The sequence below is a fragment of the Lacerta agilis genome, chromosome 16 (assembly GCF_009819535.1).
Source record: "Lacerta agilis isolate rLacAgi1 chromosome 16, rLacAgi1.pri, whole genome shotgun sequence".
Taxonomy (NCBI): domain Eukaryota; kingdom Metazoa; phylum Chordata; class Lepidosauria; order Squamata; family Lacertidae; genus Lacerta; species Lacerta agilis.
The window spans coordinates 23,965,886-23,983,656 of NC_046327.1; the positions used below are offsets into that span (position 1 = coordinate 23,965,886).

The 17,771-nt window shown below is 45.4% G+C and overlaps 1 protein-coding gene across 2 annotated transcripts in view; it reads left to right on the plus strand.

The window, feature by feature from the left end:
• CPLX1 (complexin 1) overlaps nucleotides 1-16,976 on the plus strand; it is a 133,893-nt gene extending 116,917 nt beyond the window's left edge. For both annotated transcript variants that reach the window (XM_033173588.1, XM_033173589.1), the window contains exon 4: nucleotides 16,667-16,976. In XM_033173588.1, the coding sequence (XP_033029479.1) occupies nucleotides 16,667-16,864 (198 nt within the window). In that variant the 3' untranslated portion in view covers nucleotides 16,865-16,976. The remainder of the gene's footprint in view (nucleotides 1-16,666) is intronic.
• The last annotated feature ends 795 nt before the right edge of the window (nucleotides 16,977-17,771 follow it).

Sequence of the window (17,771 nt, forward strand, 5' to 3'; positions counted from 1 at the left end):
ACAATTGCCAGAAAGCTAGCACTGGTGCTCCACTCCACTGGCTGAACCGCTTCTGTTACCCACTGCATCCCTGGCACACCATGTGGGTGGAGACAGCTGCATCTTCTGGAGGGCTAGCACATTACTTTGCAGTTGTCTGAAATGCTGCGAGATAAGGTAGGAAGTGACAGCTTGCCTTCTTGTAAAATCAGGAATGTGCAAATCTATATCTGTGTCTGTATCAATAGCCCTAGTGGAGAAAGAGCCTGATTAAGATGGGCATGTGAGAGTCTGAACAGTTAGTCACCATGATCTTGCTTTCTCTGATCATTCCTGCCAGCAAACGCTTAATAATCCAGATGTTCATAAATATTCAGATGAGTGGGGAGGGGGAGAGTTTGCAGATGCAAAATAAGTAAGCTTTATTACTCAGGGTATTTGTAAATTCCATTTTTAAAAAAAAAATAATTATTGCTTCATTGTCACAGTGCCATGAATGTCCTAGTTTGCCTTCTTTCTCTACATAACAGCAATGGTTGAATTTTCAAGGAAAGCAAGTGTTAGGACACTGTTCCTGGCATGTAGCCATTTGCAAAGCAAGGCTTCTTGTGTGAGACTTTTTTTTAAAAAGGTCCCATGTTAGTTCCTCAGCTTCGTTTCAGTTTTCACAATAGTTTCACACTTGGTGGTATTTAACTAAGCTTTACTGAGAGTAGACCCATTGAAATTAGCATAGTGACTTAGTTGTTTGAGAATGTTGTTAATATTGTATTTTAATGTTGTTACCTGCCCAGGGACATTAATGTGAAAGGCGGGTAATAAATAAAATTTAAAAATTCATCCATTAATTTCAATAGGTCTGCTCTGAGTAAAACTTAATTGAAAACCACCTCTTGAAACGAATGTGAAGCCTATGTGGAAACATTAGTTTTCTGAGGCTATTACACATCTGTGCTGATGATGAGTGACAGTTCAATGTGTGAACAGAAAACATGTTAGAGCTGAAGTGATAAGAAATTCTTAGGCCTTCTACCTTTGATGACCAATTCATCCATTATCACTAGGTGTTGCAGTCATCATGTGAGGTACATATGTGTGTTGCAGCCAAACCTATGTAGTGGTGGGTGACGACAAACTGGACCCTACACATAGCAAGCAGGATGACACCTCAACACTTGGTATTCCTGATATATCAACCTCAAGGATCTGGACTTGTGTTTGGTTGTCAGGGACTGTGAGAAGGAGGGCTGCACTGAGGAGGAATGGTGAGAGCCACCCCCTCCTCCTGATCATGAATCTTCCCAGGAACAGGAGGACAGTATAGATTTGGAACAGTGGTTTGCAGAGGGGCATGGTTCAGAAGGCAGAAGCTGGGAAATACTGGATGGGGAACAGGTAGAAGAAGAAGAAACACTGGGAGGGAGAGGGTTAACAGATTCGCAGTTGTTGGACAGCATTCCTCCACCGCCCTCCCCAAGGTCGAGAAGAGCTCAGAAAGTCTCAGAAGAGAAAGCTCAGATTACAAGAGTAGGAGTGACGTAGACTAATAGGGATGGAGGAGGGAGTGAGCCTTAATTGGGAGCACCACCATTTCTAGGGACACGTGTTCTCTTTTCTATCACTGTGATTATTAAAGAATCTAACTGGCAAAACGTTCCTTTCATTTGATCTTCTTATTTACTGCCACGGGGGAGGAAGCCTGACATTGGTAGACAGAGCTAATATCTTTTGCCCACTTTCTTTCAGTCCCTTCCTCCAGGAGCAGCGCTAGCGCAACCTCCCAGTTTCCCAACCAGATAGTTGGATGGTGCTTTGTATGCCTCCTTCTGGCGATTCCTGCAGCCAAGTCAGGACCTCCACAGACACTGCCTAGGCTTGCGTCCCAGAAAGGCCACTTTGGTGCAGCAAACACAGCGGTTTGAGATCACCCCCAGAGGCACGCTCCACTGTCTCTCGAGACAGATGGATGCCAACAAAGAATACATATGCAAGGTCTGGATTCTGGTAGAGACATCCCTGATCTAAGTTGTGCAAACTGGCCCAGAGGTCCTAGATTTGTCCCACTCTACCCCTCCACCCCCCCCCCCCAATTCTGGATTTCTAGCTTTGAAAAAAGGATTTGGAAGGGTATTTCAAGAATGCCAAGCATTGTTACAATTTCCACAGGAGAAAGCCACTGGACAATCTGGGAAATGTGGTGCAGAGGGCTGTCAATTAATTCAATTAGCCAAAAAGCCAATGCTCATTTTCTAGAGTTTGTAATTTAAAGTGATGCCTTTCTCAGTAACTTTCCACAATTGCTAACAGCTGCATGGCTGCAATGGCAGTCTGTCCTCAACGGCAATTCACATACTTGTGAAAATGCTGAAGCAGTGAGATCTCTATCAAAATCCATTTCTCCAAACACCAACAGGAACAGCAAACAAAATACAATTTCTGCCCAACTTTTTTGAAAACCACTACATATCCTCTGAGCTCCTGCAGCTGATGGCTTGTGAGATAGCATTGACATGCAATTATGAAATGGAGCATCTTCCAGAGAACCAAATAATAGCTTGTTGGATGTGAACTAGCCTGTTAGACCCCCCTCCCTGAATATTGGAAGTAAAAATACACCTGCAAATTCACATAAGGTGAATTAAATTTATGAAAACAATGCCATTGGCCACATATAAGTGGTACATACACTAAATAATAATAATAATAATAATAATAATAATAATAATAATAATAATAATATAGGCAAGCATTGCCCTGAACAGATTTTCCGATTTTATTGTTTTAAATGCTTTCTTTGTATATTTTAATAAAATATGTTTTAAGGCCCCGAGAGATTTTGGCATTTATGTAGTAAGTAAGTAAGTAAGTAAGTAAGTGGGATGCGAGTGGCGCTGTGGCGGTTCGAATCCCCGCGACGGGGTGAGCTCCCGTTGCTCGGTCCCTGCTCCTGCCAACCTAGCAGTTGGAAAGCACGAAGTGCAAGTAGATAAATAGGTACCGTTCTGGCGAGAAGGTAAACGGCGTTCCCGTGCGCTAATCTGGTTCGCCAGAAGCGGCTTAGTCATGCTGGCCACATGACCCGGAAGCTGTACGCCGGCTCCCTCGGCCAATAAAGCGAGATGAGCGCTGCAACCCCAGAGTCGTCCGCGACTGGACCTAATGGTCAGGGGTCCCTTTACCTTTACCTAAGTAAGTAAGTAAGTAAGTAAGTAAGTAAGTAAGTAAAGCATGGAATAACAAAGAAGCTGGCCACCCTTTTTATTCCCTGCCCTAAAACAATAATCACCACACAGACAAATTGCTTGTATAAACTCTGTGATCTAACTACTTCTGTCCATCTGGAAAAATGCTGAAAAGTGTCTGCCCTCTCTGCGCCCCCCCCCAACTCCTTAAGGTATTTGCAAGTCTTACTGAATCTGTTTGGGTGTGCCTCAAAATTTCTCAAATGGTTCTTCGTGCAAATTTACTCTGAATTTCAGTTTTTCTCTAACAGATGTCTCATCTTCGGAACCTAAGGTACACTTTAGGCCATAGGCAGCCAACATCCCTGATCACTGGTCTTGCTGACTGGCATTCAACAGAGAGCTCATTTGAAAACACTCTGATCAGAGGATCAAAGAGGCTAACGGTGAGCCCCTTTGATGTTGTCCATTTGCAAGCATGGCTTGTATGCAAACTGAGACTGCAAGTGGACATTTTCCCTCTGCATACAGATTTGCAGAGGGAAAATGTCCATTTGCAGCTGCAGTTTGAATCCAAACCATGTCTGCAAATGGACAAAGCAGGGTTCCCTGTCAGCACCCATCAGCTGATCAGCACTGACAGCAATCCCCTTTGAAGGCACACCGTCACAGCCAATCAGCAAGCCCCTTTGAACTAGCCACCTGAGATTTTAATGATGTCAGATGATTGACAGGTGGGCAGCCCCACTCACCTGTCAAAGTTGCCTATAGGGAGGTGGAGATGGTCAGGATCCATCTCAGCAGCCAGATCAAGGTCCTCACCACTGAGATGACAACTCAGGGTCTGAATTTGATGGAGAAGAGCTTATGGGATGAGTGGTGCTTGATGTGCAATGCAGCAGCAACATCTCAGCTTCTCATCAACCATCACACCATGCCCAAGTCTCTATGCACAACTGCACCAGCTGTTGATATGTACCTCAAGCTGGCGGTGCTGTCTGTCTGGACTCCGATTTCTGAGTTTAATCTCAGGAGATATGGCACCTCAGTGAAGTGTTACTAGCTTTACTATAAAGCTGCTCAAGGTACAGGAACAATCACCAAAAAGATGATGGCCACTTTTAAGGTCTTCCTTGAAATAGCAGGTAGCGGCACCTGCCCTTGAGTAGGAATGCCAATTCTGCTATTTGTGATGCAAGTTGGAGTACCTACCTTTGTTAATAGACTCACAGCAAAGAGCCCTAGTCTAACAATCAGTACAATATGTCCCATGATTATTTTTTTGAAAAGTCTTTTATAATCTGTCACCCATACTGGGTAAAAACTCCATCATATCCCCAGCAGACAGGAAGCCTAACTTTGAAGATACACCCTTTGATATTTGTTTGGAACTTCTTTTTATTTCCCACCATAATTTTTTATTGGTTTCTCGCTCTGTACTAAAAACTCCATTTCCTTTACTGCAGCAGGCTGACAAGGCTGACATATAGCTTTAGTTATTTACACACCTGTGGTCTGATATTGTAGGGCTCAATTCTTTGGAATAATGACTGCTAAAGTTCTCTTCATGGCAGCGAATGGTGAGATTTCTCCTTCCTTGCATCAACAGTTAAGTCCAATTTACATTTGATTTGGCATCCAAGTAGATTTCTTCTCTTTGTGTGCAATGAAATCTTGCATAAACAGTGCTTGGAGCTGCAGCTACTGCTACAAGGCTTCAGAAACTTGGAAGAATCTCTTTTCGTTTCACCAAATGCTAGGATTTAGCTGGTTTTTTTATCGCCACAAAGTATCTCATATTAAAGCAGGCCTGACCAATGTCTTCAGACTGAGGGGGCATATTCTTCCTGGCCCAGTTCCTCTAGGGGTGCCATATCTCTCCCACTAGCCATGGTGTCTTCACCCCTCCCCTCAGTAGCCTGAATAGAGACCACAGATAGCCAGGCTTAAGAAGTTTTCTTGGAAGTCCCTGTGAGATAATAAGTGGGAACCACGAGAATGTACCCTTTACCCAGAGCAAGGACTGGCAAACTTTTTGGGCCAGTGGGCACATTAGGAATTTTGAGAAAGTGGAATGGGTATCAGTCTCAAAATGGCCGCCTTGGAGGGCATAACACAAAATGGTTGCCGCATCTAAAAGAGCATAAAAGACACAGAACCACGAAATGGGGTGGGCATGATTCCCCCACCACCAACAGCCACTCCATCAATGAAAAAAAGGCACCTACATTAGCCACTATAACTGTCACTCATACAGAGAAGATATTTGCAGCTCTCCTCTGTTCAGAATAGGATGGGAGGGTGGGTGTCCAAGCCTGTCTCTGTCAGGCTTCGGGAAATTGGATATTTCCCCCGGTGGCAGTAATTAGGCAGATCCAACGAAAGGAACGTTCTTACCAGATAAGTTCTTTAATTATCACACTGAGAGACAAGGAATGCATATCATGTTACAAAATGACATTGCTCCCAGTTAAGGTTCACCCCCTCCGTCCCCACTAATCTACGTCATTCCTACGTTGGATAATCTGAGCTTGTTGCCTCTGCGCTTTCTGTTCTATCATTCTCAGAGCCCATCTAGTCTTAAGGGAAGGGCGTCAGGAATGCTGTCCAAGGACACTGAATCTGCCAGCCTGAATCTGCCTCTTTCCTAGTGCTTGCTCTTCTAGCTGCTCCTCACCCAGTATTTCCCAGCTTTTCCCCTCTGGACTATGCCCCTCTGCAAACCACTGTTTTAAATCAATACTGTCCTTCTGCCCTTGGGAAGGTTCAGAAAAAAGGGGGTGGGGTTACCACCATTCCTCTTCAGTCCAGTCCCTGAGAGACACTGAATGAAATGCATTTTTATTTAAGGGGACATAGTTGCTGTTGCAGAAGCTAAGGCAGTGCATACAAGAACTGAGCAGGAAGAGCTAACAGCCTCTTGTACGGGCACCACACTGGCAATCTCTGACCCAGAGGGTTCTGGAAGGCCTTCTCAGGGGTCTCTGAGGCAACCTCTCATTTCCCAGTGGGAACTGAGGGACTAAGGGAGCATCAGTGTACAGCTCTCCTAGCCAGTGCCTGGAGAGTGCAGTACTTGGTACCTCACATTGCAGGCATCCCTCCTGGAAAACGAGTGGGGTGCCTGTCAGGTAAGGAGTGTGGTTCATTCTCTGTTAGTCATAGAGGAAAGTTGGGTTAAAATCAGACTTGTTTGAAGGGGAGCCCTGGCAAAGTGCTTCCTTGAGGGCATCAATGGGCTCACCTGCTGTTGGCTCCAGGGAATCATGGGTAAACAAATTGCTCCCCAGTAGGGGGGTGCCACAGATGAGTAATAGATAAATTAGTGCACCAGCCCTGGAGTGGAGATAGCAGTTTCCCCTCCAGCTGATGTCAATGGAAGAGAAAATATAAAAAAGCATAACTGAGACACTCACCTGGAAATAAAAACCAGATGGGAAAAGCTGTGTCTCCTTCCTGGTCAGACCACCCTCATCATAGAGAGCAGGCCTTAAGAATGGAAGTTCATATGTCACTGGATCTGCACCACCACTTCCTTAGTAATGCTCAGATAATTCGAAACCAAGTTTAGAGTATGCAAAGGTGTATTAATATGAATGTGCCCCATGACATTTTAAATAGACACAGAGTTTGAAGCACTCAGCTGAACGTGCACGCAAATGAAAAATTGTGATTCGGCTTGTGAAATTGTTCTGACTTTGACCCCTTGCCTGAGAGAAATCATCCGTGATCAGTGGAGAGCGGAGCTGAAACTATGTGCCTAATTTTGCTTTCTTTTCTGTGAGTGATGAAAGGGTTTTGTCGGGGTGGGGGTAGGGGTGCTGCACCTGCTGAAAACACATTTGCTGTCACTTTTCCTTGGTGTCATGGGCACACCCATTGGAAGTGGCAGGCAGAATGATTTTGCCAGGGACCGTGTGGTGCTGTGTACGATGTGATGGAGGCTTGTACACAAAACCATGTGGGTTGCTGCAGTCAGTTGAATTGAAGAGCGGGCAAATGAGGCCGTGATCAGTGAGAGCAAAGAAAAATGGTGCTGAGAAGTCAAAACTGGGTAGTGGGGGAACAAAGCCATTCCCAAACAACATCAAAATAATTTGGCAAGATATATATTGCCAGTGATTTGTCTGACAGCATTGAATGTTCTACTTGGAACACAACTGCCAGAAAATGGGAGGTTATTTATCATAGCCCTCCATCAGTGAGGTCTTTTGGCATGATGAAATACATAGAACAAGTAAATAGTTAGTTTCTTTTTAGCCTTCAAAGGCTGCATATTAGTCCTTTCCTCTCTCTCCCACTCTTAGGGGGCAGGAGAGTGTGTTTCATTTCCTGCTTCAGTGCCTCAGCCTCATGGCCCAGGCTGGGTGGCAAATCTATTGACTCATCCCCATTCTACCACCAGGGCAATCCATATGGGTCCTTATGGCAGCATTCTTGGAGCAAAGCGAGCTCCCACGATAATGAAGAAGATAATGAATGAGCTTATGAGAAGGGGAATTGAGCTCTTCACACCTGGTGAACAGCGTACTGCCAAGCAGATGCCTGTGCCTAATGTAAATTAATGGAGCATCCTTGGTGCTTAATTGTACTGAAGTAATATCACTCCTAATGACCTTAGCGTGGCCTAGTGTAGCTGGGGAGGGAAGCAAAACTCAGGCACAATTCACTCCAAGGAGTGCTCTCTCTTTCAATGCCCTTCCCATGTTTTTTATAATTTAAGACTTAAAAGTATCATCATAACATTTCTACACCCTTCTCTACAAATGGTAAAAAAGGACGGTAAAGTCCAGTCAAATGGGGTTGCGGCGTTCATCTCACTTTCAGGCTGAGGAAGCCGGCATTTGTCCACAGACAGTTTTCCGGGTCATGTGGCCAGCATGACTAAACCGCTTCTGGTGCAATGGAACACCATGACAGAAGCCAGAGCACAAGGAAATGCCGTTTAGCTTCCCGCCACAGCAGTACCTATTTATCTACTTGCACTGGTGTGCTTTCGAACTGCTAGGTTGACAGGAGCTGGGACAGAGCAACGGGAGCTCACCCCATCGTGGAGATTCGAACCGCCAACCTTCCGATCAGCAAGCCCAAGAGGCTCGATGGTTTTAACCACATCGCCACCCGCATCTACAAATGGAAACGGGTTGAAATTGCTTGCTGAAGAAAAAGAAACCTGCCCTCCAGTGAACTGCCTGGTTGAGCCACAGACTTAGGGCCAGATGTGATCTGACATGATTCACACCTTTAGGAACGGTGTGAATCCCATACACTCCAACATTCCATGAGGGCAAAGCAGGGAAAAGAGGAAACACAGTAGACCAAGGAGGAAGTGGTAGCTCCTCCTCCTCCTCCTTTTCACTCCCATTCCTTTCTGGTACTCCCACCCTCCCTCCCTCTTGGCCAGAGGGGACAAAGGAGGTGGCAATGACAAGGGGAGCAGCAACAGGTCCAGGGGGCTCTATTACCAGTAGCGGGGTCCCCTGTTGAAGTGGGTGTCTCAGCAAGTGCCTGATGATGCTATGACCTTGATAGGTGAGGAAGTAGCAGCGATCAACCCTTACGGTTGGTTTGGCTGATGAGAGGAAAATAATGTTATCTGTCCATGAGTGGGACTCCTCATACCCAAAATAGAAGGGAAGGTGAGTTCTGGTGGCCTGAGGAAAAGCTGGAATGGAGTGGAGGCCAAGGAAGAAGGGCAGTGGAATGGGGAAGGCTGAGGACTGTGGCAGAGATCCTTTTTATGAAAGCAGGGAGGAGTCCTATCTATCCCAAGGCAAGGAAAGGAGACAGAAACAAGATCAACTAGACTTGAACTCATCAGTGCAAGGGGTGATTTCCCCTCAAGCTTTCATCAGTTGCAAAAGCACATCCCCATGCCAGTTATGGGTTCATGCAGGCTTCCCAAGTCCCAGTGCTTTCCATATGTTGTTGGACTACAACTCCCTACAGCTCAAGCCAGCATGTCTTGCCCAAGGGTCATCAAAAACCTGTGGCCAGCACTGCCTCTGATAAAATAAAATAAAATAAAATAAAATAAAATAAAATAATAGTTCAATCTCCCCTCCATGCCAGTATGCAGGACGACTCCAGAAGTTGCTGTCCCTTGCATCCATACTTGTAAGTACCCACGGAACTCTGTTGGTTTGACTGCCAGGGGATTAGGTTGAATTCTGGAGAATAGTTTTGAAAGTCTAGACCAGTGTTTCCCAACCTTTTTTTTCTGGCCATGCCCCACCTAAGCATCTCTAAAATCCTGACCCCCCCCCCCATGACATATAATTCTTATTATTCAAAAAGTGAACTCCTATTCACGTGGAGGAAGCCTAAAATGCCATTCACAGTTAATAACTCATTTTCGAATTGCCCCCCCCCTTAAAAATCAAATTGCCCCCCTGTGGGGAGCATGCCCCACGTTGGGAACCATGGGTCTAGACCCATTGATGCAAAACAATATGAATCATGCTATACAATGAGCTATATTTGAATTAGCTAAAGGGTGGTACTGGTGTATAAAAAGCAAAATTGCATGAAAAATGTATATATTAGCCATGGCAGATCATGGGGTCTGAAATTTCAGCAATGCCCTGGGTGATGCCAAATTTCCCCCCCCCCCTCAATTATTCTACGTAATAATTGTGGAGCCCCCTGCGGCATCCCCCGAGGCTCTGCACCCATTGCGGCCAAACCAGTTGCGCTCCCCAAAATCAGCCTGTGATATCAGGAGAAATTTGCAGCGAAATGCAGGCAATTACAAGTGGGGATTTTGAAGGAAATGGTAAGGCGGTGCAGAAATGTGTGGGGTTGAATTTCTGGCTGGGGAAATGGTAAGTGGAGAGAAACCGAAGCTGACACATTTGCTTATCCCCCTGAGGCGATGGACTCTTTGCTGGTCTTGTAGCGCTGGCAAATGCCCAGCCTTCCCTCCCTCCAGAGCCGGCCATGCTGCAGATTCCCTAAGGCGTAATAAAGAACTTTGAAGTGTGTTTGAGAAACGAATAAATATTCATGATGCGCGCTGAAAAATGCAAGCTGTAGCGTAGTCCGTGATTTTGGGGGTGGGGGTGGGGGAATACACAGAGACAGCTGGATCTGTCAGAATTGTCCTCCAAACTGCAGGCGAGGTGAAAGGCATCCACAGGATGGAAAGGAGAAGGATGCTGAAAACAAAATGCGCTTAATTATACTTGAGAAGCCAACAATATTATGTACTCAGGCTGCTGAAAGTTGTTGTTCTGAAATGAATAGGCTGATTTTTCAAGAGCTTCTGACTGAATCGTGGGGATTTGTTCCAAAAAGTGAGGGAGAGGACTAGCAGAGCAGTGATCCATTTCAAAGAAAGGTTGCCAGGCTCGAGACCTGCATAGAAGGCATGCTTTCTGACCCGGAAACCTTGCTCCTTATTAACCCCATTTTTAATGGGCTGTGAGACTGCCATATGGGAGGGCAGGAAGTAGCTTTTTGGTGGTTTTCTCTGCGTATGTTTGGAAGGAATTCAGGTAAATTCATTCAAGAGATACAGCCCTCTCAAGTGTCCTGAGTGCTTCCCAAACCTTATATCGCTGCAGCTGTTACAACTATACTGTAAGGCAGTAACGCATGGCATGGTGGAGTGCTGCTGTTCACCTGACCTCTGGAGAGTAGTGTTGCTGCTTCTTAGCATGAGGTAGAGGGGGATGTGGCAGGGAGGTTGGTGTGGTGCAAACACACCCACAGGAACACCAGATTAGCTCCTCAGGTGTGTTTGCACTGTGCCAACCTCCTCACTCCCTCATTCCCTCCTTGCCTCTACCTCCTAGTAAGCAGCAGTAATGTGACTGACCACTGCTGCTCAGGTTCTCAGCTTGCATGTATTAGGGCTGTGCATCGGATTTGGCTGTATCCTGAACTGATTCAGGCTAACTTGCACCTTGCTGAAGCAGCTACCAATTGCTACATAGTGGATCTGTTGCTCAAAACTGTCTCTCAGAAAGCCAGACAGTCTCCAAACTGCTGCAGTTATTAATTACAGCACCATATATGGCAAACTCCAGGGTGGGAGGAGAGAAGGAGAACTGGACTTTGCTTATTGAGAGCTATAGGGCTCAATTAATCTCCATTTGCAATGCTTGAGGGGAGGGATGGTAAAGTCTTAATGCATAAGTTCTGTCTCTTAGAAAGAGTTTGATGCCATTTGTTCAGCTTGTGATTTGTTTCCTTCACAGTATATATCTGTTTGAATGTTTTCCATCCTTTCCTATTTGTCCCATCCTTTTTTAAATGTTTGCTGTCTGTGTCTTAGTATCCCCCTCCCCCAATTTTGGCTCTACTTTTGACAAGGTTTGTTTACAGCTGTGTTCTGTTTAAGGTGTCTTTCATTATTAGAACTTTTTTGTAAGGGTGGGAGTCCTTTGAGTACAATGTATATCAGGGGTAGGCAACCTAAGGCCCAGGGGCCGGATGTGGCCCAATCGCCTTCTCAATCCAGCCCGCAGACAGTCAGGGAATCAGCATATTTTTACATAAGTAGAATGTGCGCTTTTATTTAAAATGCATCTCTGGGTTATTTGTGGGGCATAGGAATTCATTCATCCCCCCCCCAATATAGTCCAGCCCCCCACAAGGTCTGAGGGATGGTGGTCCGGCCCCTGCTGATAAAGGTTGCTGACCCCTGATGTATACAGTCAAGTCCACAAGCAGCACAAAAATTGTATAATTACAAACATCGGTGCAGTACAGTCTCTCTTTTTTCAAAAGAACAAAAAACCCTGGAGCTTCCTGTCTGTAATTTTGCAGTGTTACAATTTTGTAGGGGCTGGCATGCCTGCAGATTTGGTAGAAAACAAGAAAGGTATGGTTATTTTGGTTTCCCAATGCAAATCAAACTGATTTCCAAATATTTGTATTTTGTTATCTGGGGCAGACCAGATGATGTTCAGATTGATCTGGTCTGAATCAGGTCCAATCCAGAACTACAAATCAGGCCCAGAAATCAGATTTGAGGAATCGGTGTACAGCCCTTGCATGTGTACACTCCTGCAAAGGAAAGCCATAACGTCAGAGGAAGTGCACAAAATGTAGCTACAAATGAAAGTGCTCCAGATGGTTATACAATACGTATCAAATTGCAATCAAAACAGAGCAACTAAGGTGTGGCTTCCCCGCTTCCTTTATTTAGGGTAGCTGATGCCAGCTGATTATCAATGAAAGATGAATTTCTTGTTGGAAGAGCTCCTTTCTCCAAAGTCGATCCCCTCCCCACCCCTTTAAACAGCACCATATGCCAGTGAGCATTTGTGTTCCAGGGCATGTGGAGCTAAAGGTCAGCACTGACACCCAGCTGGCAGTGTCAATTTATTTCAAGTCCCAACAATACCCGTGTGGTTTGCCAAAATCTGTAATCACAGTAGGAAGACCTTAGCAGGGAACAGGTTAGGGTCATTTGGATGGTGGAAGAAAAGCAAGGAGTACTGGGGAAATGAACCGAAATAGCAAAACAGAATAATTTCTTATCATTGGAACGTATTACCTGCCTTAAACCGAGTCAGGTCACTGGTCTTGCTCAGCTCTGCCTACACTGACCCCCACATTGGTGGGCTTACCCCTTGGCAACACTGCAATGTACTGAGAGCCACACAACCTCTTGGCTGTTGACCTATTGTAGCCGTGCCCCTGGGTAATCCTGTGAGCCTTATGCAAGGTCAAGGATGGTGACCACTGGGCATCCAAGTGAGAATGAGGGCTCAGGGGGCCTGGTCAGAGAGTTGGGGAAAGGCAGGGCATGCTGGGCTTTCCCGACGGCGGAGTCGCTTGCTGCTTACCAGGAAGGAGAAGAGGGTAGGAGAGGCTATGGGGAGGACGGTGCCAAGAGGAGTGCCAGAACAGCTCCACTGGTGAGTTTGCACCCCTCTGTGATTCAGCAGCTCAAAACGTGAACCAATCTCCACCCACCTCAGCTGCTCTGCCTGAAACAAGGGAGAGAATAAAAAGATCAGAAAAAGAAAATTGTAGGGAAATGTTTATTAAGTAGCAAGGATTTTGTTGGCAGCTAAGTTAGATGGGCAGGGTGCAAACAAAATGATGATGATGAATCACAGAGGGATGCAAACTCACCAGTGGAGCTATTCTGGCACTCCTCTTGGTTGTTAATAATAATAATAATAATAATAATAATAATAATAATAATAATGGTATACCACCCTTTTCCTGCAGGTCTCAGGGTGGTTCACAATGTAAAATTACATATAAAGAATGCAAATTACATAATACAAATAAAAACAGAAACAAACCAGTATGCCCCCTGGCCCAATACATTTAAAAGGACATCAAATGTCAAGCAGCCAAAAGCCTGGTTGAAGAGGAATGTCTTCTCCTGGCACCTAAAGTGGTATTATGAAGGCACCAACCGAACCTCCCTGGGGAGAGCATTCTCCCCCCCCCCTTTTTTGAGAAAACTTTTTAATGACATTTAAGGCTAGATTTGGGTTCTCTTTTACACCTCCAACATTGGATCGACCCCCCTTTTTGGGGTAGCCACAGCAGAATAAGACCATTCTCATGTTGCCACCATCCAGAGCTCTCATGGAGGAGGAACACAAAGAAGGGTCTCAGGGGAACCGGAGCCACGTTGAGTGTACCTTGTTCCCCTGTGGAGTTTATGAAAAAGTGGAGCTGAGTTATTGACACTTGGCTGGCCACATTCATGCGGGAGGGAGTTTCAGCAGACCAACTGTCAAAAGAGCACCTGCATCTTACAATAGTCAGTCCAGGGGAAACACTGAAGAGTTTGTCCCAGGATAATCCTTTGATCCCTTTGTAAATCCCATGTAATTTTCTTTTCTTTTTTCCCCCGAAGCTGCTCGTTCTCATCAAGTGTTTTGCTAGCTTTTGCGGAGAGTTTGTCCATACCAGTTATCCCGCGAATCGTGTATATTGAATTTCATCTTGATTCCAGCACGTGGCTTAATTAGAATGCAAAAGTGAAAGGAAAGGTGGGGATCATTCAGACAAAGCAATTACTTTTGGATCAGATGGATGAGTTCTTTTGCAGGAGATAATCTGACACCCTCTGTGCCCTTTTGCTCATGAAGTGCCTTCTTAATTCAGTATAATTGAAATGGCTTGGAGTGGCCAAAAGCAGGTCATTTCCCAAGCTATAGATTTTCATGTAAATCTGAGCCAAAGGGATGTGGATTACTAACTGATTTCATTTTTTAAATGCTAGACTATTTATTTTGAGGGAGTCCCTTTAAAAAATATGCCAACATTTTATTATGCTACAGCTACATAGAATCATAGATTGTAGAGTTGGGTGGGAACCTAGGGATGATCTAGTCCAATCTACTGCAATGCAGGAATCTCAACTAAAGCATCCATGACAGATGGCCATTTAACCTCTTCTTAAAAACCTCCAAGGAAGGAGAGTCCACCACCTTCCTAGGGAGTCTGTTCCACTATTGAACAGCTCTTACTGTCAAAAAGTTCTTCCTGAAGTTGAGTTGGAATCTCCTTTCTTGTAACTTGAACCCATTGGTTTGAGTCCTACCCTCTGGAGCAGTAAAGAACAAGCTTGCTCCATCTTCCTTGTGACAGTCCTTGAGATACTTGAAGATGGCTTTCAGATCTCCTCTCAGTCTCTTTTCCAGGCTAAACATACCCTACAGCATTTCCCTTTTTATATAATGATGAAAGTACAGAAGCTGTTACATAAGAACACAGGAAGCTGGAAACTCAGACCATTGGTCCATCTACATTTGTACTGTATTCACTAGCTCTTCAAAGTTTCAAACAGGGACTCTTTCCCAACCCTACCTGTGGGCTCAAATGGGACTGGAAATTCTCAACTGCTCATACCCAAAGTTAAAATCCAGCATAATTGTCAAACTTTGATTTTACCACCCAACACTGTCATACAACAACAACAACAGCAACAACAACAACAACAACAACAACAACAATTTATTTATTTATTCCCCGCCCATCTGGCCGGGTTTCCTCAGCCACTCTGGGCAGCTCCCAACAGAATATTAAGAACATGATAAAACATCAAACATTAAAAACTTCCCTAAACAGGGCTGCCTTAAATGTCTTCTAAAAGTCGGAAAGCTGTTTATTTCCTTGACATCTGATGGGGGGGCATTCTGCAGGGTGGGTGCCACTACCGAGAAGGTCCTGTTCCTGGTTCCCTGTAACCTCACTTCTCACAGTGAGGGAACCACCAGAAGGTCCTCGGAGCTGGACCTCAGTGTCCAGGCTGAACGATGGGGGTTGAGATGCTCCTTCAGGTAAACAGGGCTGAGGCCGTTTAGGGCTTTAAAGGTCAGCACCAACACTTTGAATTGTGCTCGGAAACGTGCTGGGAGCCAATGTCAGTCTTTCAAGACTGGTGTTATATGGCCTCGGTGGCCACTCCCAGCCACCAGTCTAGCTGCCGCATTCTGGATTAGTTGTAGCTTCCGGGTCACCATCGAAGGTAGCCCCACATAGAGCATGTTGCAGTAGTCAAAGCAGGAGATAACTAGAGCATGTGCCACTCTGGCGAGACAGTCTGTGGGTAGGTAGGGTCTCAGCCTACATACCAGATGGAGCTGGTAGACACCAGAACTACAGTATAGCAGTCTTTGCCCAACCTAGTGTCCTCCAGATGTTTTGGAACACAGCTCTCATCAGCTCCACCCAGCACAGGGCTTGTAGGAGTCATGGTTCAACACATCTGGGGGGGACCAGCTTGGTGAAGGTTAGATTTTAAATTTTAGAGTTTGAAGGTATCTTGGGCATATCCAACCCAATTCCCTTTGCCATACGGAACCCATGCTTTAGGATACACCTACAGCATCCCTGACAGATGATGGACGAGTATCTCCAGTGAACAAAAAGCTCTCTGCCTCCCCAAGGCTGCCCGTTCTGCATCAGACTGCTCTTTCTGTCGGAACAGCTCTCCTAAAATGCAGCTTATTTCTTGCCATAGTCCTTCCCTCTGAAGTGACAGAGGGCAAGTCTGCTCCACCTTCTTCGTGACAGCCCTTCAGACATGCATATACCCAAGGCAACTTGGAGAGTGTGTAATGAATAATTCTTCCCCAGAGCAGCCACAGAGAAGCATTCCATATGGTTGAAAATCCACTCAGTAAATTACCAGTTGGGTTGGGGCTTCTTCTTTTTTTTAAGTCTTCTGTATTCAACTTTTGTGCAACCGAGCAGGGGATTAAGAGGGATTTGTTTCTTTATATAATGTTCCTTGATTTTCAGGGGTCATGCCTCTTTCCTCAGCTTTGTCATTCAAGGCTGGCCTGACATTTTAAAGAGGCTGTTTGATTTAAAGGCTCAGCAATATTGACCACCAACAGGCCATGGCAGAGATGAGATCTTTGCAAGAAGCAAATATTAACATTCAGTACGGCATCCTCTCCTGCTTTAATTCCTGGTGTTAGCTGTGAGAGTGACAAAATTGTGATATATTTTTCCCCCTTCCCTCCCTCCCTCTCTCTACTTCCCTACAATCCTCCTCCTCTCCCCATTCCCTGATGCAGTATGGAATAAAGAAGAAGGAAGAAAGGGAAGCAGAAGCCCAGGCTGCTCTGGAAGCCAATGCCGAAGGGAGTCTGACACGTCCAAAGAAGGCCATCCCCCCTGGCTGTGGCGACGAGGACGAGGAGGAAGAGGAGAGCATTCTAGACACCGTTATCAAATACCTGCCTGGTCCCCTCCAGGACATGTTCAAGAAGTAAATGGCTACAGACTGCCAGTCTGTCCGTGGACAGTAAAGGAAATGAATTTCCCATTGACCAAATGGGGAATTTATACTTGCCACACATCACGCAACCTCTCCCCACCCACCCCTCCAGCCCCTTCCCATTTACTCAAGCCCCACCCCGACCCACACCCTCCTCCCTCTCCCATCCATTCCTTAATTTGTACATATTCACATCTAGTTGATGCCTCCAAGTGGATGTAAAGATGAATGAGCTGCAGTCTACACAACTTTTTATTGTTATAAAGCCATAGTTCTGCGTATGTTAAAGAGAGGCAGGTGTACATTAAGCAGACAAAAGGGACTACAGCATGCTCGCTTTTGTCTCCCAGCAAGGGGGAGGGTTCACCCACAGTGAATGATAGACACACACACACACACACACACACACACACACCTCATTTACTGAATTTGTAACTAACAGAGAATCAAGGCACCCATTAGGATGCCCCTTTATAGGTAAAAGTTGAAAGAACTCACTGTTTTTGGATAGTATAAAAAAGAACCACCTTCCCGTTTTGGGTGATGGGGGTGGGGCAATGCCTGTGAAATTCTTCGCCTGTCCAGTGTCATTGTCCACCCTTCTTCTCTCTTCCACCTGACTTGGTTTTCCCTCAGCGACATCACCACATAGACAAAATGATCCGCTGCATAATGTAGTAATATTGCCTTGTTCCCTGTGAGATGCTTGATTGGCTAGGATCACTTACATGATTAATCTAAGCAACATTCCTCTCTTAGATTTGTCCTCAGCGATGCCACCAAAATGCCAAATATGATTGGCTACATAGCAATAGGGCATTGTCCCAGTGACCAGCATGACTAACCCCAGAAGGCAATAGAGGCAGGTGGAAGTGGCAGATAAGCAAAGCAGCTAAGGGAAC